The 23,462-nt window shown below is 34.8% G+C and overlaps 1 protein-coding gene across 3 annotated transcripts; it reads right to left on the reverse strand.

Annotated features, from left to right (window-relative positions):
- Positions 1-16,329: 16,329 nt before the first annotated feature.
- On the reverse strand, positions 16,330-21,739 carry LOC126888210 (uncharacterized). 3 transcript variants are annotated; one of them, XM_050656267.1, is made up of 3 exons: positions 21,473-21,739; positions 20,870-21,173; positions 16,330-20,474 (listed from the first exon to the last, which is right to left on the reverse strand). In XM_050656267.1, the coding sequence occupies exon 3, from the start codon at positions 20,280-20,282 to the stop codon at positions 16,473-16,475; it is 3,810 nt and encodes a 1,269-aa protein (XP_050512224.1). In that variant the 5' UTR covers positions 20,283-20,474; positions 20,870-21,173; positions 21,473-21,739; the 3' UTR covers positions 16,330-16,472. The 3 variants fall into 3 exon arrangements, with proteins under 3 accessions (XP_050512224.1, XP_050512222.1, XP_050512223.1); XM_050656265.1 differs by having other exon boundaries at positions 20,870-21,213; XM_050656266.1 differs by lacking the exon at positions 21,473-21,739 and having other exon boundaries at positions 20,870-21,438.
- Between the last annotated feature and the right edge of the window lie 1,723 nt (positions 21,740-23,462).

The following is a 23,462-nucleotide window of genomic DNA, read 5'->3' on the forward strand; positions in this document are numbered from 1 at the left end:
AGTCATCCTTAAGGCTATTAAGAAATTTTCAGCTTGCTATTAAGGGGGGTGGGTATGGTTTGAAATATTTAATTTTTTTTATTATTTCAAATAAAAGTGCATACTTTCAAGAATACTCGCTGAAAATTTCATAATAATCGGAGTAAAATTACCAGAGATACAGGGTGTTAAATATCCCTACCTTCGATTCGCGTTTCCGCGGCTTCGCGCCAGCACGCTTGAGCGTAGTGAGAGACGTTAAACAACTGTTTGTCTTTTCTTTTGTAGATTACTTCGCAATTCAAAAAACATATTCCAATGTTCATCACTTCACGATTTAGCAGACAAATAAGAAGATGAAGATGCAGTTGTCAAAACTTTAAACGGATTTTTCTCAAAACTGCTTTTTCAAATGCGTGGACATTGTAACTAAAAAACTACTTGACCTATCTACGTAAAATTTTGCACGGATTTTCTTTAGACATTTCTTGAGGTAACAACGTCGAGACATTTTTTGTTTTGTGCTTATTTTTTGTTCAACAATATTAAATCTGTTGGTTTTCACAAAATTTTTATCAAAAATTTCGTATTTTTGAATTCTGAGTGATACCAATAATTCAAAAATCATTAAAAATAAAAAAAACTCGACGTTGTTACCTGGTGAAACTCATAAGCTAATTAAATCTTTTTGAATTTTTTGTTTCGTATGATCCAGTGATGAGTTCTGATGACCACCGCAAAATCCATTTTTTTAAGCTGCCTGCCAAAATTTGTCGCTAATGGCTTATTTTTCAATATTTTGAATTGAATTTTTTCTTAAATATTCTTTGAATTGTACATACCTACTTAATATGTTTATTTAATTTAAAAATAAAATAGTTCTACCATAGCTTCGAAAAAAATTTACAAAAATTTGCTTTATATGTTGATTTCAAACCAACCCCCCCCCCTAATCAACTTTTTTTTCATACGCGGGATCCAGACCTAAAACATGTGTGTATGACTGGCTAGTGATAGTGATAATAAAACATAAAGAAAAGTAGATAAAATTTATAAATATAATGACTGACCAATAGTGTTAAAACGCAAAAAAGAATTGATTTAATTGTTTATTCATCATCAAGGCTTTTCATTCCGAATGGAATACTTATTTGGAGCTCTCTGATTCGCTCATTGAGGTGAATCACTCCTCATTCCTCTTGTGTGTTTTCAAAGTTTATTGTATGCTTTTGCTTTCGTTGCAATGAGCAACAATTTTCTTTGTTTGCTTTTTATTATTTATTAATTAAATCCATCTAATGTTTCATAGCATAGGTTTTACTTAATCCTTGATATTTTGATTTGTCTATAACATAAGAATATATTTTTTATAATTTTTGTGTTATGTATCAGCAGATATGTTATAGTCAAAGCCCGAATTTCAGGCACGCCTAGGTTTGACTAGGCAATCCTCAGGTCTGACCGACGGTATTAGTCAAAGCCCAAAATAAATTACAGTTTGGGCCTTTGACTAGTCAGACCTAGGAGAGGCTAAGTTGGTCAGGCAAAGGTCGAAATTTAATTTTATGAAATCATCAGCTATAAAAATGTCGCCAGGGGGGTACAACGGCCTCCTTAATTCAGATGGACTTACCCAAGTTTTTTTTATGTATTTTGACCCGTTGAACACGAATTTTTTGGGTAACAGTTGATGCGGATGTCGATAAATTTGTTATAAACAAAGAACTTGAGGAATTACATAACAGCGATTTTTCGCAAAACAAAACATTTTTTTGTATTTTTTGGGTGATTCTCAGCAAAAAATGGTTTTACAAGTTTTTTCGTAGGATGCATAGTTTTAGAGATAAACGCGGTTGAACTTTCAAAAAATCGAAAAAGTGCAATTTTTGAACCCGAATAACTTTTGATTAAAAAATAAAATAGCAATTCTGCTTACTGCATTTGAAAGTTCAAGTCAAATTCTATCGGTCTTGATTATTTGCATTGCTAAAAATTAAGTTTTTGTTTGTTAAAAAAAGCCATAAACAGTGTTTCCCGTGCCAATGCATGCGTTTTAATGTACGTAATTTACGTAGAAAATGTCTGTATGCGCCTACTCGTTCGATTTTAAATGGGAAATGCATTGAAAACATCATTCAATCACTATGTGTTTGTGGCTTTATTTAACAATAAAAAAATTAATTTTGAGAAATGAAAGTAATCAAAACCGATAGAATTTGACTTGAACTTTCAAATGCGGTAAGCAGAATTGCTATTTTATTTTTCAATCAAAAGTTATTCGGGTTCAAAAATTGCAATTTTTCGATTTTTTGAAAGTTCAACCGCGTTTATGTCGAAAACTATGCATCCTACGAAAAAACTTGTAAAAACATTTTTTGCTTAGAAGGACCCAAAAAGTACAAAACAATGTTTTGTTTTACGGGAAATCGCTGTTATGTGATTCCTCAAGTTCTTTGTTTATAACAATCTTATCGACAACCGCATCGACTGTTACCCAAAAAATTCGTGTTCTACGGGTCAAAATACATAAAAAAAACTTTGGTTAGTCCATCTGAATTAAGGAGGCCGTTGTACCCCCACTGGCGACAGGACTACTATTAAAATGTCGTAAGAGGTTGAATTGGGTTTAATAAGACGTCATTTTTTAATTTTAATGTTTATTATTTTTACATTGTCGTAATTAACATAAAAAAATTTGATATATTCAAAATAATGTTTTAAATAATTTCTCTTAGAGACAGCTTAACGTTTACCATGAAGAGGCCTAGGCCTAAACGGGGATTAAACAATGCTCCTTCATTCAGCATAACGTTTGGAACATCTTCGAAATTTAGAAAATTCTCTTTTCATTCTCTTATTTCATTTCTTGAAAAAAGTATGTTTATTGTTCTGTATTTCGGACCAATAACTCTATATAAAGCGTCAATTGTTTTATCTTGTATGACACCTAAAATAAACTGCTCGTCAAAAGTTAGGGATAAAGAAAATTATCCTCATTTTCATAGCTGATATTTTTCGAGAACATATTAACGGATTCCCATAATTTTTTTAATATTTAAGATTTTTCTTTAGTATTTACACAGTTGTTTACTCAAACTTCTTTTCGGTACTTATACCGGGTGGAAGAAGAGACATGTTTTTCTTATATTAAGTTTGAGACGCCCTGTAGGGAGGACGAGGTACAAATGTGAGTATTCATCAGAAGATTATTGTAGCCTTATGTTTTGTGAACATTTTGGTTTTTGAGTGTCCCTGATATCTTTAGAAATAAATAAAATATACGGTTTTGTAGTTTAACATATGTTTTAACCGAAACAAAAGTTTGAGACCTTTTGTAGGGAAGAAGAGACACAAAGGTGAGTATACATCGATACTTTGTTGTAGTCTCAAATTTTGCGAATATTTAATTTTTTTAATTTCTCTGATATCTTTAATAACAAGGAAACTAGACGGTATTATTCTTTAGTATGTGTTTTAACTGACGACATGTGATACGTGAAGAGGCCATGTCTTGTCATACCACTAAAATGAAATTATTTTCTACATATATAGTGCGAAAGGAACAGAGTGTCTAAAAAAGAAAGTGTCTAAAGAATGTGTAATGTACCTGTCGCTATTTAAAGAGCCTTCACGTAAAGACACCAAATCCGTACTTATTCTCAAGGAAATTCCGCCCCAAAACATCACAGGGCCTCCATTAAACAATCTCGTCACTCTTATATAACGCTGTGCACACCGCTTACCTAGTCGACAAATAACTCTTATAGGTGTCGATAAGAATTTTATCTTATGTGCCTTTCTGTTTTTAAAGTTTTGTTATAGTAGGTTCGCTAAATTCAGACACAACTGGCTAATGATTTTAGTAAGTAATTTTGCCAATTTGGTAAAATTTGCAAAAAAATAATTACTAAATAGTTAATAATTACTAAATAAAATAAAAATGTATACCATTTTTATTTAGTTGCAATGCGAAGGCAAAACAATCTTACTTTTCAATTAGAATACGGAGCGCAGTCCAGTCCTCTGAATCGCGATTTTCGGCTCTTATTGGAGCCTCATCGGAAAGAACGCAGGGCACTGTTCTCCCTGACCCCAACTGACCAGCGCCGAGAGTTTTTCCCACCTATTGCAACCGAAGTGAAGGTTTTAGGTGACTAGCGTCATCTGGCAATTGAAAGATGAAGTAGTTTTCATTACTAATAGCAAAATTAATAATATTGAAAATATTAAAAATATTACTAAAAGATGTTTAAATTGAAAACTTATTGGTATACTTTCCTGGTGACACCTCCAAGGCTTCTACAATTTGCAAGCCAAATGGATGCTGCAGTGAAGACAAAGGGAAGGAATTCTACACTATGCAATTCACATCCCCCGTCTGCAGCTTGGTAAAGTTAATTACTAAATAGTTAATAATTTTGCCAATTTTGGCCATATTGGCAAAAAACAAAAAAATTACCTACTAAAATCACTAGCCAGCTGTGTCTGAGTTTAGCAAACCGACTATAACTGCTATTTTTTATTGTTAATTTAGTTTTTTTCAGTTAAAACACCTGGTAAAGAGTAAAACCACCTATCTTCTTTGTTTTTAGAGATATCAAGGACATTCAAAAAAGAAAATATTCAAAAAACATAAGACTACAATACGATTCCGATGTATACTAACATTTGTACCTCCCTACACGGTGGCACAAACTTAACATAAGAAAAACATTTCTGTTCTTCCACCCGGTATAATTTCAAAAAAATAGTTTGAGTAAACCTCTGTACAACTGTGTAAATACTAAAGAAAAATATAAAATAATAAAAAAATTAGTGGAATCGGTTAATCTGTTCACGAAAAAATCAACTATGAAAATGAGCATAATATTTGATATCCCTAACTTTTGATGAGCAGCTTATTTCGAGCATATTTCTATCAAAGCTGGGGATAGGTATGGTTACACTTTTTCCGATAGAAATTGGAGGAATTTTTTTTCACTTAATTGTTTCATAGCATTAGCCTGGGCATGAAGATCATAAATCGCCTTCCTTGTATTTATTTTAATCTTTTCTGTCTGTGCCCAACGCATGCATCTCTTTCAAAACCTTCATAGTATGCACCAAGTGTGCTGTCAGCGTGCACAACATGTAGCACCTGATTACAAATTATGCACGTATGTGCGTCATAGCTCTCTTTTTGCAAATATGTACAACAAACCACATATATGAAGAAGTAATCTGAATTGTTTGACAATTTATTCCTCTCCTAGTGACGACGGTCCAGGGGCCTCGTTAGTATTATGGTGGTCCATAATTTTTGCTCCGATTACAATATCTTCTTTCACTGTTGACGATGGCATTCCCATTCCATATGTTTGTGCTAAAATAAAATTCATATACTAATGTATATGAATAAGTCAAACCAAATTACGGAGATGCTCGAAATATTCTGGGTATCATACAAGATAAAACAACTGAAGATTAATATAGAGTTGGTACGAAATACGGAACACTTTTTTCAAGAAATCAAATAAGAGAAGGCAAAGAGAATTTCGAAGATGTTCCAGACGTTAAGTTATCTCTAAGAGAAATTAGTACAAAAGATTCTAAATTTGGAGGACAAGACTTTATAAAATGCTAGTACAATAAGAAATGCCTTCAAAAGTATGAAAGTGTACAAGGTCTAACGTATTGTGCAACTGTAAATGCCATAATGGCTCAACATGTGAGCATAAACAACATTTTTTATTTTAATTCTGACAATATAAAAATAATAAATATTAAAATTCAAAAATGACGTTTTATTAAACCTAATCTAACAAATTACATGTTAATAGCTCATCGGGATTTGCCTACTCAAACCCCGATTTCATAAAATTAAAGTTCGACCTTTGCCCGACCAACTTAGTCTCTTCTAGGTTTGACTGGTCAAAGGCCGAAACTGTAATTTATTTCGGGATTTGACTAAGACCATCAGTCAGACTTGTCTTGAGGATTGCCTAGTCAAACCTAGGAGTGCCTGAAATTGGAGCTTTGGCTATTATAACTATAACAGATACACAAAATGTGTTAATAAAAAATCCGCAAAACATAACACTCTATAGTACCTACTACTACTACTACTACTATCGGTTTGCAGCGTTCTCCGACTCCTTCCGAGTCCTAACCGCCATTCTTCTCTGTTAAGCCATAGACCTGGAGGGATTTCTCTTTCTTCTAGGTATTTTTTAATTCCCTCCTTCCAGCTTCTTCTCGGCCTTCCTGTTTTCTTTTTCCCTTGTTTTATCCACGCCAAAATCTGTTTAGGGATCCTGTCATCCACTCTCTAGTACCTACTTCTCTAAATAGCTACAAAACGAAAGGCAACAGAGTGAAGACGGCGTAACAAGCGTCCTGACACTGTATACTCTATGTCTATATGGCAAAGATATTATATACTATTGTGTATCAATTTGGCAATCTAAGATAGAATCAAAATTTAATTTTTTTAATATAACGCGGGCACATAAATTTGATACACCCTGTATATTGATCTGTAAAAATTTATTAGATGTTAGCTTTCACGTAGTAGGTTTCTCCTTAATGAGTTTTTCCATGAAGAATTAAAGACATTTTTAAATAAGTAAAGTGAAAGGAACATTTATTTAGGATTATAATTTAAAAAGATTGTTTTGTTATTACGGGGAAGGTAAAACCACAGGTAATTTTAATTATTAGTTTTAAGAAAAATAAAGGTAGAGAGATTTGGAATTTTAAGTCTGTTTGTTTAAACACAAAAATTTATATAATTTCCGAAAAGTGATTAGTTGAGTAGACGTATTGTTTGAAAGAATGGCTGCGTTTGTCGAATGGAAAAGAGAAATGTTTCTGATTGGCTTGGCAATTTGGAAGGGGGAAAGAGAGGTTTTGAATGCTGAGACAGTTTGTAAAAGAAAGATTATTGTGTTACCGGCATCCGAGGGGAGCAGTCAAAAGTTTTCGTAAGTAGTTCATAAGCAAGTACTAGTGGTTGTGTTGATAGTGAGAGTAGCTGAAAAGTGGAACGAGAGACAAATCAAATCGAGAAGAAATACCTCTTTGATTCTGTAAAATCCAAGAGAGTAAGTTACAAGAATTATCGTTATTAAAATGATTTGTGACACCAGTAGATAAGTAAGGCCGGTTCCCGCTCACCGTGGGAAAAAAGTGAGCCAGAATCGGTATGCCGGTTCCCGCTCACCGTGGGAAAAAAGTGAGCCAGAATCGGTATGCCGGTTCCCGCTCACCGTGGGAAAAAAGTGAGCCAGAATCGGTATGCCGATTCCCGCTCACCGTGGGAAAAAAGTGAGCCAGAATCGGTATGCCGATTCCCGCTCACCGTATGCAATATAATCATTATCATCATCATGACAATGGATCATTCTAGGGGGGTAACAATGGGCCATGCTTAACATATATAAAAATGCAATATAATCATCATCATGACAATGAACCATTCTAGGGGGGGTAACAATGGACCATGCTTAACATGTATAAAAATGCAATATAATCATCATCATCATCATCATGACAATGGACCATTCTGGGATGAAGAGCATGACAATGGACCATTCTGGGGGGGTGACAATGGGCCATTCTGGGATGAAGAGCATGACAATGGACCATTCTGGGGTGAAGTACATGACAATGGGCCATTCTGAACATGTATAAAAATGCGAAATGCTATACGATTATCATATATAGGGCTGAAAATATAATATTTGTACAAATTATGAAAAATCGAATAATTTGAAATATTTACAAAAATATTTTAAGTTGTTTGTTAACATGCCGGGTGTGTATGGTTGATAAGAAAAGAGTGCAGACGTTATTTTTGCAACAACAGGAATCCGTTAAAGATATGACAACCCACATTGCTAAAAGGCCGGATGGAGTCGGATGATAACATGTAACCACAGTTGTTATTTGTGTAAATGTTATCGCATATTTTTAAAACCCACAAGGTCTTGTTTTTGCAAAACATGGAAATCTTATCTCTGAAATGAACAATGTAACCGTGAGAATGTAAACATGTGATCACGTTCGTGTTGCGTGGGGGTAACGAGCTGCGGAATCCTTTAAAAAACAAATCATTGACATTGCCCAAAACGGCATTACAACATATCTTCTTTGCTAATGATCCGATTTTGACGTATGGGATATCAAATGAAAGCGGTGGCGACACAGATGGCAACTGTCAATTCTTCTTCTGTCAACGTTCAACATTAATTGCCAATTCTTCTTCTTCTTTTCCGTATAGTGCCTAACAGAACGTGACAGTGCCTAACAGAACGTGACGTGCATAACGTCACGTGAATCACGCGACGTAAATAACGTGACCTGATGGTTTCTAATGGCCTCTAATGGCCTCTGCTACACTCTATTCCCTAATGGTATAGACTATTTATCTTTAAACCATCCTAACAGTGTACCTCTTTAACGTGATATTTTACCGTGAATGACGTAACGTGAATGACGTGACGTGAATAAGACATTGCCAAAACGGCACTATATCGTATCTTCGTTTCTACTAGCTCGATCATCGTGTATGAGGTCTTGTTGGAAAGTGGAAGGTTCAAGGAATATGTTTGTCAGCAATGACAAAACAGCACTATATCTTCGTTGCTATTGATTTTAACGCAACAGACGTTGAAGGAAAGGAGAAACATGACAACATTGCCAAAACGGTGATATATTTGTTGCTATTGGAGATATTTTGACCTGTCAACTTAATGGGGATTCCACGTCTATTACAGTTCTTCGCCTAATCATGCCACCTGTCGGCTGCAACATGTAACTAATTGACATTGCCAAAACGGCATTACAACATATCTTCTTTGCTAATGATCCGATTTTGACGTATGGGATATCAAATGAAAGCGGTGGCGACACAGATGGCAACTGTCAATTCTTCTTCTGTCAACGTTCAACATTAATTGCCAATTCTTCTTCTTCTTTTCCGTATAGTGCCTAACAGAACGTGACAGTGCCTAACAGAACGTGACGTGCATAACGTCACGTGAATCACGCGACGTAAATAACGTGACCTGATGGTTTCTAATGGCCTCTAATGGCCTCTGCTACACTCTATTCCCTAATGGTATAGACTATTTATCTTTAAACCATCCTAACAGTGTACCTCTTTAACGTGATATTTTACCGTGAATGACGTAACGTGAATGACGTGACGTGAATAAGACATTGCCAAAACGGCACTATATCGTATCTTCGTTTCTACTAGCTCGATCATCGTGTATGAGGTCTTGTTGGAAAGTGGAAGGTTCAAGGAATATGTTAACATGAAAAACAAACGCAAAGACATTGCCAAAACGGCACTATATCGTATCTTCGTGTCTATTAGTTCAATTTTTGTGAATAAGGTCTTGTTGGAAAAAGAGGGGATATTGAATATGTTAACATAAAAACAAAGATGTCAGCAATGACAAAACAGCACTATATCTTCGTTGCTATTGATTTTAACGCAACAGACGTTGAAGGAAAGGAGAAACATGGCAACATTGCCAAAACGGTGATATATTTGTTGCTATTGGAGATATTTTGACCTGTCAACTTAATGGGGATTTCACGTCTATTACAGTTCTTCGCCTAATCATGCCACCTGTCGGCTGCAACATGTAACTAATTGACATTGCCAAAACGGCATTACAACATATCTTCTTTGCTAATGATCCGATTTTGACGTATGGGATATCAAATGAAAGCGGTGGCGACACAGATGGCAACTGTCAATTCTTCTTCTGTCAACGTTCAACATTAATTGCCAATTCTTCTTCTTCTTTTCCGTATAGTGCCTAACAGAACGTGACAGTGCCTAACAGAACGTGACGTGCATAACGTCACGTGAATCACGCGACGTAAATAACGTGACCTGATGGTTTCTAATGGCCTCTAATGGCCTCTGCTACACTCTATTCCCTAATGGTATAGACTATTTATCTTTAAACCATCCTAACAGTGTACCTCTTTAACGTGATATTTTACCGTGAATGACGTAACGTGAATGACGTGACGTGAATAAGACATTGCCAAAACGGCACTATATCGTATCTTCGTTTCTACTAGCTCGATCATCGTGTATGAGGTCTTGTTGGAAAGTGGAAGGTTCAAGGAATATGTTAACATGAAAAACAAACGCAAAGACATTGCCAAAACGGCACTATATCGTATCTTCGTGTCTATTAGTTCAATTTTTGTGAATAAGGTCTTGTTGGAAAAAGAGGGGATATTGAATATGTTAACATAAAAACAAAGATGTCAGCAATGACAAAACAGCACTATATCTTCGTTGCTATTGATTTTAACGCAACAGACGTTGAAGGAAAGGAGAAACATGGCAACATTGCCAAAACGGTGATATATTTGTTGCTATTGGAGATATTTTGACCTGTCAACTTAATGGGGATTCCACGTCTATTACAGTTCTTCGCCTAATCATGCCACCTGTCGGCTGCAACATGTAACTATACCCAAGCCCTCTAGAAGAACGTATACCATTCTTACAGTATGACCAAACCATCAAACATCCTATCACAGTTCTTCATCTTATCATGCCACCTGTCGGCTGCAACACGTAACTATGCCCAAACCATCTAGAAGAGCTATACCATTCTTACAGTACGACCATCAAACATCCTCGATCTCCCTCCAATCATACATTCCTACAATGAACATATACCATTCATACGCTGTGGCCAAACCAGCAAACATTTCATGTACAAGTCTTTTCAGAAAAATGCATATTATTTTTATGTAAATTACTGATGTATTGTGAGTTGCATACAACATTTTATCTACGGCAAGCCGGGTAAGATTATTGTTTTTACAGTTTGATATTAAACATCTGCGATAAGAATATATGAGGGTCATAGACGGTTCTTTAATAGCCATCAGACAACAATTTCCCCTGATCATGTTTATAAAACATACGGAATGCACTGTATATACTAACCCAAGCTGACAACATACTTTGCAGATATGGATTACGATCAGCTCATAGGTTTATGTACAATTCCCTTCGTAAAGGTACATAGGCGTGCATCCTTGCGGATTAAAAGTCGACCGTCCTTTTTATACTCCAAAAGGAGGACCATATTTAACGTTATTATGTGTCAGATATATTAAGAAAAAATTATATACACTTAGAGTATACCTAGGTAGAAAAAACTTATGTTAATGTATAAAAACATATCTTACAGTAATGTCGTAAAGAAAAAGCACGTCATCAATTTATATAATCACATAAAACATATGATAGAGCGCCAAAGAGGCCTTATACATAACATGTTGTTAAACAGACATCATAACGTAATTTGTCATTCAAAATCCTGTAATTTGAGGTGCTACATGATAAGATTCTACATATAAGATAGAGGGTCAAAGAGGCGTTATACGTGCCATGTTGTTAAAACAGACATCACAACGTAATTTGTCATTCAAAATCCTGTAATTTGAGGTGCCATACGATGAGAGTCACCTTACAATGCTAATAATAAACGATAATGTGTCAAAAGGGCGTTATACATGACATGGTGTTAAAGCAGACACCACAACGTAATTCATCATTCAAAATCCTTTAATTTGATGGATCATACATTGATTTCTGATTATCCGTTCCAAAGATACATGGTGCATTGCCATAACGTGGCAATAACATAGTAAATGCTTATTTATTGACGTTAAAACAAACCCATCAACATAGAAAAATCTCTTATCGCAGTTTGATCTCCAGCAAATACTAACTCACTCAATTTTGCGGACCTATACCCATTCCCGGTAGTCAAATAAGAAGAACAGATCAGCATGGCATGTTAATACAACGAAGCTCAACCAAATTCTTTAAAAAGGAAGGTTTGAGGATTTCACTTCTACACCTTTCGGATATCGATACACTAAACGAAGTAAATAGCACTTATTTTAAAATATATTGATAAAACAAACCACCTTTTCATTAACCTTTCATAATTTACTTAATGAACCGTATATTTTTTCTCTGAAGTATAATATTTCCATTATGTAACTTTTATTATGACCCCTGTAACAGTAGAATTTATTGCCATAAGATGATCGCAAGATGGTTTAACAAAACAGGAAATCGTTATCTAAACGGGTTTACTTCATCGATTGCCGCATAAATACCATATTTTTATAATCTTTTCCGATTTCCCGATGTTGTAATGGGATGATATTAAAAACACAGTCAATCTTATACGATTTGATAGATACATTTACGTAATCTTTTTGTTGACCACCTAATAAATTTTTTTATTAATACAAAAGTTTTGCTAACTTCAACCCCGTCTTGTCATTTGCAGCCTCTTCTTCTCCCTGTGGAGATACATACTAGTAGAAAGGTCTTTTCACGTATATTACGACAATGGCTGACCACGTGTGATACGATCATTATTTATGACTAAAAACATTATAAAAACGAATCGTCGTCAAATTCTCACTACACTTATACTAGTGATTCTGAAGCGCCATAGCAAGATCAGCATTGCCATGTTAATAGCCAACGTTCACAATGGACTTGAAGCAGAAATACGAACCCAATGGCAAATTCTAGTGTATACTGTCCATTCATGTATACAATTGTCCTAATCGTAGACATAAAATGAATGTTCTTGAAAAATTTAGAATTAGAAGAAATTATTTTTTAAATAATAAAATCAAATAAGCAAAAGAATGCCTGTATACCGGACGAAGCCTCTGATAAGAAAATATTGTAGACGTAATTTTTTAACAACAACAGGATATGAAAAACCGCAAGTTGTAACTTTATAAACTGTTATCAGTATTTGTTAACCAAAAAATAATGGTTTGTCAGGAAATGTTTTATCATGCGGTTTCTGCCAATAAAAACAATAAATATATTATTCTGTTCGGGAATTTTAAGCATGTATAGTAGGATTTTTTTTTTTTGTTTTCTACAATTCTTTTTGGTGAATAGTGAAAAATTTTATTTCTTTTAACAGTTCTATTTAGCATACACGAAGTATGTGCTTTTACGGGTTATTTTTTATTTTTAAGTTGATTTACATGTCGATACGGGACCACTTTCATGCACCAGAATCGGTACGTGTCCCCAGAATTGGTTGCCGTTTCCAGGCCACTTTCCTTTTCAAGAATAGTAGCTTTTTATGATACATTTTATCATTTTTCTTGTTATCTGCATTACGATACGATAATAGTATTTTATTTTACCGTTTAGTTCTTATTTTCTAATTTGATTTATAAATATGTTTTTTTTTCTAACATGTATGATGCAACAACGTATGTTGTCCGATGCATACCCGTATATTTCTGAATAATTTTATGTTTTATTGAATTGGCAACCATAGTGCAGCAGTGGGTCAGTAAATGAAAACAGTATGCGTTATTTTTATTATTTTTATTTCAATTATTTCATACTAGTACATTATTACATTTATTAATTAACTATATGTCCTAGCCAATTTATTTTAAAATTTTCATCCATGGATCTAACGGCATAGCGGTTAAACAATGGTGTCTCGTATTCTATCAGTCCGCTTATCATACGGCTTATCTCCTATTTGAAAAATGAACTTAAATTCTGAAATTTCTTGGCAGTTCTAAAATTTCTTGTCTTTTTTTATGTATGCGTATGTTTTTATTCAATAATATTGAGGTACCTCAGTTCGTCTATAATTTCAGATGCTTCTTTTCCGGTTAAAACGTCGGCTTTTGAAAGAATTTTAAGCCCTTTCACAAGCATGTTCGGATCACCATATTTGTTATACTGAAACCATATTTCTTGCAGTTCGTTAAGTACCTGCTTATTTGCTATATCACGATCCCGTGTTTCAAGAGGTCTGGAGGGAACATCATCACGGTTTATCTTTGAACCTTTAATCTGCATGTCCTTTGCATCTTGTCCCTTCTGTGATATATATCTTCTTTTACACTGTTGTTGTATGTCTGATGTATTTTTTGCGTCGGGTTCGACATTTTTTGCGGTGCCATGTAAGACCTGTGTTCTTCTTCTTCTTTTTCCTAGATACATTGGCTTAATAATTTTTTCGTATTTTGTTGTGCGAGATTGGTGACGTAGGCGCCCTCGTCCATCCTTATGTACTTCTGATAAGTCCAGAAGAGTTTTGTAAATTTTTTGATCGTCTAGAGTATATTGGGTAGGTTCTTTCGCGAAGATCAGTTCGTACAGGCCGGGTGTAGCTTTAAAAATGTGCGAATCTATTTGAATGTTATCTTTACCGAACTCAATTATTTTATTACCAATCGTCCATTCTCCCATCTCCCAGTTAAACGTGGGGCCAAAGATCTGGTCAGTATTCCCTAAATCTTGCGTATATATTTCTAAATAAGGGTTGTACGATGTTAGCGTATGTAGAGGGTCGACCCCACTTGGCTGTGATGGTTGATTAGTTTGTGAATCATCTTCGTTGAGATCTGGTTTAGAGACATTTTCATTCATATAATTGGTTATTTCTTTAAGAGGAGTAGTTATTGGTTTAAACGTTGTCTGTAGAAGTTCTTTTTCATCTGCTTGCATTCTTCTAAGAGCTTTGTACTTTTCTCTCACAATTGCTGCGAGTTTTTTTACTTGAACTGCACTACTTGAAGACATGATGGTAACTGAAGTCTCAACTTTAAATGTTTGTATTTATACCTCTGTTAGCGTGTCTCTGATGATGTCTATATACGTCTCAGGTACCCCTGTGTGGTCATATGCGTCTTATGTTAGCGTGTCTCTGACGACATCTCAACGTCTCAGGTACTCTTTTGTGGTCGTCTGTTAACATGTCTCTGTAGACGTCTTTACGTCTTAGGTGCTCCTTTGTGATCGCCTGTGCATTATGTTATTAAGAAGGTTGCCATTTGCGAAAGAGTTATTAGAACGTTGAAAGCAAAGTTGTACAAATATTTTAGTTTACATGGATCATACAAATGGTTGGATGTCCTACCGCTAATCACCGAGGAATACAACAATACGAAGCACAGTAAAACAGGATACAAGCCATCTCAGGTCAACAAATCCAACGAAAAAGCTATTTTACACAAAAGTTATAGTTACTTAAAGATTGCCGCCCCGCGAAAATTTAAAGTTGGTGATATTGTACGTGTATCAAAGGCAAAACATTTCTTTGAAAAGGCCTACACACCCAATTGGACTACAGAATTATTTAAAATTGTACAAGTGAAGATAACAAATCCCATAACGTATTTGCTAGAAGACATGCAAGGTGCGCCGATTAGCGGTGGGTTTTACGAAGAAGAATTGCAGAAAACGAAAAATCCCGACATTTACTTGGTTGAAAAAGTACTTAGACGAAAAGGCACCAAGATGTATGTTAAATGGCTAGGACTGGATAGCAAACACAACAGTTGGATCAATAGTTCAGATGTAGTTTAAGGATCTACCTTTTAATCCGCCGCGTAGCAATACATTTTTTGGAAAAGGATTGCCCGCAAGAGTGGGGGAAGGGAACAGTATAAATTCTCTCAACAACGAACCGGCATACGTAGTTCCAACAGACCTGATGAGTTCTCCTGACAGTGGCATATTCAGTTACAACACCATGTGTTCTCAAGATAGCGGCTACATCAGTCAATCATTTAGTGTAGAATATGATGATGATGATGACAGTCAGCCACCCAGTCCTGACGCCGAATTAGATCGAGTATTGGCAAAATTTGAAGAAGCTGCCACAAATGAACCATATTATTTATTAGAATCTACCTATCCAATGAGCTCTTTCAACATCAAAATTGGATTATCTCCAGCTCGAGATTTTTCACCATCCATCATGCTGTATCGTCATGGTACTTGTAACAAAATCAGTTTACACACAAACGAGTGGGCAACCATAATTGAGTGGCTTAAAGAAAGACTGGTTGATTTTTTCCAAGCAGACCTACCTACTTTTGCCGATGAGTATGACCCCATCGAATTAAAGTGCGGTGATTTCTACACACTACGACAATTGGTGATGGAGAATGTAAAGTTAGTAACCATTGAGAAATTTGGAGTCGAATATTATTTATGGGAAGGAGAGGTCAATCAAATTCTAGAAGCAGACCAGAGCATGATGTCCCATAAAGTGATGCTGTTGAAGAGTTTACAATTTCGCGAATACTATATAAACCTTTCAACTTTCATTAAGAAAAATTTGTATGTCAAAGACTCTTTGTATGGGCCAGTTGAAGCCTTTAACGCATATTGCGCTATTTGTCCAGATACTTTGTTAAGTTTAGCTTTAAGAGAATATGTATTTTATTATAAAATTAGACTTGTAAATGATTTAACAGATTGTATGTAAAAAATAAATGGTGTTATTAAATAAAACCAAAATATATGTGTACAAAGTTTTATTACATAATTTTTATTATAAAGTATTATATAAAGTTTTATTATATAAAGTATACAAGTGATAAACATTGAACAATATACAAAAATTATATACGGATAATAAGCAAGTTTTCCATTTATTATCAGTTTATTCAATCATTGTAGTGGCATAGTGGCCCCAAGGCAAAGTGTCATATGAGTCTTTTTGCAAACATCGTTTATCATCATACGGAGACAACGCGATTTTTTCCTGCGTGATTGTAAACATGTTGTGTGCGTAGGAACGAAATGTTGATTGTGTAACGCTTTTTGTGGTAAATTCTTTTAGACACTCCACGTAATCCTCAAATGTAATAGAATTTTTTACAACCGAATACTTAACCCCTTTAGATTTTTTCGTAACACCCAAGTTATTTACAATTTTTTCAATAGCGGCATCATCCATGGTATTCTTGTATTTTTGCCACAAGGTCTGCCGCTCCTCGTTTGTATATTGCAGTTTAAACGAGTACATTTTCGATCTAAGTCCTACAAAATGAGTAATGATGCGTCCATTAGCCTCATCCTTCATTAAGCCAAGCACTTTTTTATTGACTTGTGGGATGTTATAGGGGTTATCCTCGGCATAGTCCGATGTGTCGAATTTAGATAGATTTGTTTGAATGACATCCCTGTAAACATCGTCACATGTTACTTCATAGATAAAACTATCTGTATCCCCATACATCAGCTTTAAATTTTCAATTCCAACAGTTGGTAGCATGAAATTATAATGAAAATCATACATGCAGACTTTAGATATGTCTAGAATAGACATTCCAATGTACAATGGTTTGTTGAATGTTAGATTTGTTTTATTTAGCTCGATTGCCATCAGATTTTCATCAAAAATAGTTCTGTTGTGAAATCGAGGGCTGGAAATTAAATTTTTGGCTCCATATCTCCCCTCCCACTTAGAAACAAGCTTTACTATGCGGTGTTTGCGTATGTTCTCCATTGTTTTACCGAATATAGCATTGTTAGCTAATTTGTATAAGTCTTTCTCAAATGCCGTTGTTGCTGCAGTTCGTAGTTTTGTATTAAGATCGATATATGGTTTGAGCCAGGCGCTTTGTTGAAATTTCAACACTTTATGGATTTTTGTAAGTTTCAGCCCTGCATTTAGAGCTTGTTTCAGGTTACGGTAATGCAAAGTATACTCTGTTTTATTATGGAGCGTAGTCATAAGTTTTTTAAACTTTGACCCTGATGGAACATGATGTTCGCAACAAAATGGAAAATCTTTGTGTAAATCATGCAAGTGTTCGGGGTACTCCAAGTCAACTTGTAGTATGTATCCTGTATCACCATCGTCTGGAATACTAAGAACATCGATGTTAGTGTCCACCCACTCAAACTTTGCATATGGTAAACACTGGGACATTGCCCAACCGTAAAGATTATTGACGTCTAAATAAACCACATACTTGCTGGGCTTTGAGGAGTCGTAAGATGACATATATTTGTTATTAGCCTCCGAGTATCGATTACTCACTTGACTAATTCCACCTCGAATAGATTTTTCGATAAACATGATTTTATCGATATCCTGCAGCAACTCCAATTTGCAACCTGTATATTTAAGCATGGCATCCCACGAAAAACCTGGCATAGTGAAGTACCAGGCAGGATCAAGACCGTATGTACCTCGACATTTTTGTCGGAAATTTTCAAAGATGCAAGTTAACAACATTATATCGGTCTTCATGTATAACAAGCTATATTCCAAAATATTTTTAATATCAAATGATTGCCAAACGTTTTGCGCATGTTGGTACATATCTTTAGAGATGCTTTCATTTGTTAGCGAACTATAAAATTTATCAATAGATGGGAGTTGAGTTTCCTTTAACCTATCCATAGAATCAATGTATTCATATGGGAATATGCCTTTTCTTCTCAATAGCTCTATTTGTTCAGGAGCGGCATTTGGAAATTCTCGAGCCAAGTACCTTAAATCTTCTGTATTTAATGTGGTTGCCAGTTTATCCAGTGAGGAATTCAAAAATCTCAATGAATCAACGAATCTCAACTTAACTGCGGATTGTGTATCGTTCAGAGTAAAGGAAATATATCTTTCCTTGTTTATTGGGAGTAGGCTGATACTTCCTTTTTTCGCCAATTGCCTTATCATGAAATGTGAGTCGTAACCGCTAAGATTATGAAAAAAAATCGGAACAACAAACTGTTTTCTAAAGTTAAGATTACACACTTGGTGTGCAAATCCTCGGAAAGCTCCTGTAAAGTGGCAATGGTCTTTAACAACCACATCTTCTTCTACAAATGGTTTTTCGCAAATATGACAATCAGTTGCTCCATTAGTGTTTGGTTTAATATTCATAGGCACAATATGCTTTATCTTTCCATTCACAAACATTGCCAAATCAGCCATTTCCTTGGCATACCATTCGAGACAGCCCGTACCTGCGTAGCTTCGATAAAAAGATAATGATTCATCGTAAGAACATTTGACATAATACCCGGCGCTAAAGGCTTTATGCTCCTGATGTTTAATTGTTTTACTTTTAAGCGGTCCATTTTTAATTTTTTGTAGCATTGCTTCAAAGTCTGCATAGACAACAAAAGGTGTTGTCTGCTTATACACATGATTTTTAAATTTAACATGTTGATATGGTGGAAATGAAACTTTGCAGTCGTTGATTCTCTCACAATATTTTGCATGATCATTTAGTCTGTCAAAACTGCTAAAATAATTTAGACATCTATCGCATACAAATATTTTATGGCTATGATTGCTTGTTTGACTGGATAAAAGCCGAGACAGATTCTTTATCATGCAATAATGGTATTTGATATCTACAATTTCATCATCCTCAATAGGTGCCTCATAATCGTTTAATTTTAGAAAATATTTATCTTGTATCATCAGCAAATTTACATGTCTAGCTAATTTAATTTTACACAACCTTAACGGTATTGTTACGTAAAATGTTTTTTCTTTAGCGACATTCATTTCCAGCCCATATACGTTTACAGAGATGTCATTTTGTTTCTCAAATTTCGAAATGCCTCCAATAGTCATTGGTGTTTCCAAACCATCAACATTTAAGACAGTTGTGTAATGTGGATACGAACTAGTCCGATCAGAATTTGCTTTGGAGGGATACAGCGCTGAAACTATACTCCAAAAAAAGCACGCCTCATCATTGTTTTTTACATTGATACACGCGTTTTTATTTCTGATTTGATCCGGTAGCTTAATGAAGGATGAAGCCCCATTCCCGATTTCATATTTGTTAATATTAACCTCCAAAGATATTATTTTTTCCAAAGCCCACCCTGATCCCTTTTCCTCAAACTCTGATAGTTTTGCCATAAGTTTATCAATTACGTTCGAGTGGAACCACAAAGTCAAGTCTGTTCCCGCGTCTATGATTTCATTTTTTGTGTTAAAATATTTAAATTCGCTATTTTCCCCCTGATTTGCTTTTCTTATAAACTTTCCACAAAAAGCGGTATTACATTTTATTACATTAAATTTTTTTAAAATATTTGTAATTCTAATTTTAAAAAGCTTGAAACAATCACCGAAAAATTGCATTACGTCCTTATGAGCCAGATTAATAATTATTCCCGTTCTAACCCGACTTGCAAATGATGAAGTTACCTCCTCCCATTTAACTTTGTTGCGTTTATTCATGCCAGCACCCACGTGATGAGAAAAATTTTGAATTTCCACTTTAATTGTTTTTAAGTGTCCAACGTTTGTTTGCAATCGACGCAATTTTGGTACATCCAAGTCGCCATACCGAATAGCTTTATTAAACAATGTTAAATGCCTCTTAATATGTTTTAGCCAAATATTTGCTTCTCGCGGTGTATAATTTTGAAAAAGAATGTCTCTCGCTTTAATTAGATTTTGTACAATGTCACAACTTAATTCTCCTATGCCACTCATATTGAATAAAGTTTAATAATGAAAACTCACCAATTTTTGTTACTAGCTTGAGGTTGGTTCAGAGAGATGCTATGCTGTTTTCCAGATGATTGTTGCTAGCTTGAAGTTGGTTCAGAGAGATGCTATGATGTTGTTCCAGATGATTGTTGCTAGCTTGAAGTTTTTGCTGAGGTTAGTTTACAGCGGATGTACCTACAATAACATTTGTTTTAGTCTAATGCATTCAACATATATTGTCAGCACAGAATAAAATACTTGACAAAAATTGAATAGAAGAAGAAAATTGATAAAAAAATAATTGTAAGAATAAAAATAATAGCATACATATTTCGCAAAAATAATTAGCAAAAGAGAACAAAATACATGGCAAAATTTAAATGAAAAATAATAATTGCCAAAAATATAATGGAAAATAAATTGACAAGATTCGTCTGAGATGGAGAAAAGATCATTGACAAAAAGAGAATGGGAAAATAAACTATTTTGCAAGATAGCATGAAATACATTACACAACGGAATTGGAAAATATTTAGCAAAAGAGAATTGAAAGAATAAAATATTTATCACAAAGAACGAAGAGTACATACCTCTAAAGCTAGACTGTTGTCCGGATGGTGTACTGCTTCTATTTTTCAATAACTTCAAAAGATGATGCAGGATGTTGCTTTCCAATATTGATGGCGCCTTTGTAGACTAGAGAATATTTTTGGGTAGAAAATTCTTGTACAAATGGTTTATAGGCTGCTGTCACTCTGTCAGGTAGGAAAACCATGCTTTCTTCTAGTTCAAGCAATACAACCTCCCCAAACTTGCTTTTTACTATTTTCGCCGAGTAAATTATAAATGGAGTGTCGACAGGTAGGTCCCTCAAATTTTGGACTGGCTTTCTCTCTGCAATAAGCGAGAATTTGTTTATTTTGGCTAGATCCATCTGCAACAATACGAAAATGTGGAGATGTATTAAACGATTAGGATGAGAGAGAACAGCTGTGAATTATGTTAGACGTTACATGAAGTAAACATTTTTTTAATAAAATATTGAATGAAATCTGAATATGAAAAGAGAGGAACACTATACTATGTAAAATCAAAATATGAAAACAATGCTTAAACAAATATTTAGCAATAAAACAGGTATACACTGCATTCAGAAATACGTATTTCAAAAATAAACAACACAAATCGCTTACCCTGCTTCACTATTTTCACTTCACTGCGAACTTATGACTTACTGTAAGACTTTCAGATGTCGATTGTGACAAAGGAGTGCGCTGCTCCGTTTTTAAAGGATTCCGCAGCTCGTTACCCCCACGCAACACGAACGTGATCACATGTTTACATTCTCACGGTTACATTGTTCATTTCAGAGATAAGATTTCCATGTTTTGCAAAAACAAGACCTTGTGGGTTTTAAAAATATGCGATAACATTTACACAAATAACAACTGTGGTTACATGTTATCAACCGACTCCATCCGGCCTTTTAGCAATGTGGGTTGTCATATCTTTAACGGATTCCTGTTGTTGCAAAAATAACGTCTGCACTCTTTTCTTATCAACCATACACACCCGGCATGTTAACAAACAACTTAAAATATTTTTGTAAATATTTCAAATTATTCGATTTTTCATAATTTGTACAAATATTATATTTTCAGCCCTATATATGATAATCGTATAGCATTTCGCATTTTTATACATGTTCAGAATGGCCCATTGTCATGTACTTCACCCCAGAATGGTCCATTGTCATGCTCTTCATCCCAGAATGGCCCATTGTCACCCCCCCAGAATGGTCCATTGTCATGCTCTTCATCCCAGAATGGTCCATTGTCATGATGATGATGATGATGATTATATTGCATTTTTATACATGTTAAGCATGGTCCATTGTTACCCCCCCTAGAATGGTTCATTGTCATGATGATGATTATATTGCATTTTTATATATGTTAAGCATGGCCCATTGTTACCCCCCTAGAATGATCCATTGTCATGATGATGATAATGATTATATTGCATACGGTGAGCGGGAATCGGCATACCGATTCTGGCTCACTTTTTTCCCACGGTGAGCGGGAATCGGCATACCGATTCTGGCTCACTTTTTTCCCACGGTGAGCGGGAACCGGCATACCGATTCTGGCTCACTTTTTTCCCACGGTGAGCGGGAACCGGCATACCGATTCTGGCTCACTTTTTTCCCACGGTGAGCGGGAACCGGCCTTACTTATCTACTGACACCAAGTAAAAAAGATACTTGGGTCTCAGGAGATTATTGTTGAGAGAAAGAGAGGAGAGAGATTTGGAGTTTATTGAACGAGTCCTGGTCAAAGGAAGTCTGGCTGGTGTTTTGGAGAAATAGTTGCTGGTATGCTGCTGGATTTTTGCTGAGAACGGAGAGGGCTTTGAATGGTAGCCTAACATAATCAACAAGGAGGAGCTGTTTGGGTCAAGAGGAGACATCATTGTGTGTGAATCAAAAAGGTCAGTCAATAACCTATGTGATAGATTTTCTTTATACTCAGAAGTTAAGTTTTTACGTAAAAGCATATGAATTTAAGGTTCCAACATTTTAAAAATTTAATAGGAAGTATAATTAATTTTGCGAATACCAAATTTGTTTGTTGAGCTTGTTTTATTAATGGTATAAAGAACAAAGAGATAAATATTTGTTTGAATTAATTCAATGTATATGGTAAAAGTTTCTTTTGGACAGTTATGCCCACAGGATTTAATTGATAAATTTACAAAGCATTGCTTTTGATAATAAAGATATTTGTATGTGCTTATTTATGATGTTTCTATTTATTTCATTTTCATATTTTATCCCGATAAGGATCAACTAAGAGATACTGAAGCCACGAGAAAGGATAAGTATAACCTAAGATAATTTGATTAAAATTTTTTTATGACAAAAGGCAACCTGAGATTTTTTTTCTTAATATTTTTTGTGTATGATTTACGACAATGAAATAATTAATCAAATAAATACTAGTTAATATAAAAGTAATAGAAAGCAGATCATAACAATACATATATACATAACTGTTCCTCTTTCACTTTCATAACTTTTTCTCATTCATACGTCTTTTATCCAATTCCTCACAGTTTTTGCACTATAGTATAGTAAATAATTAATTATTAACTTCTTAGTATAACTTCTCTTGTGATAGTATG

Source organism: Diabrotica virgifera, chromosome 7 (genome assembly GCF_917563875.1).
Source record: "Diabrotica virgifera virgifera chromosome 7, PGI_DIABVI_V3a".
Taxonomy (NCBI): domain Eukaryota; kingdom Metazoa; phylum Arthropoda; class Insecta; order Coleoptera; family Chrysomelidae; genus Diabrotica; species Diabrotica virgifera.

Bases quoted from the DNA above. Each gene is read 5' to 3' on its own strand.
- LOC126888210 (XM_050656267.1), bottom strand. From the start codon at position 20,282: ATGAGTGGCATAGGAGAATTAAGTTGTGACATTGTACAAAATCTAATT.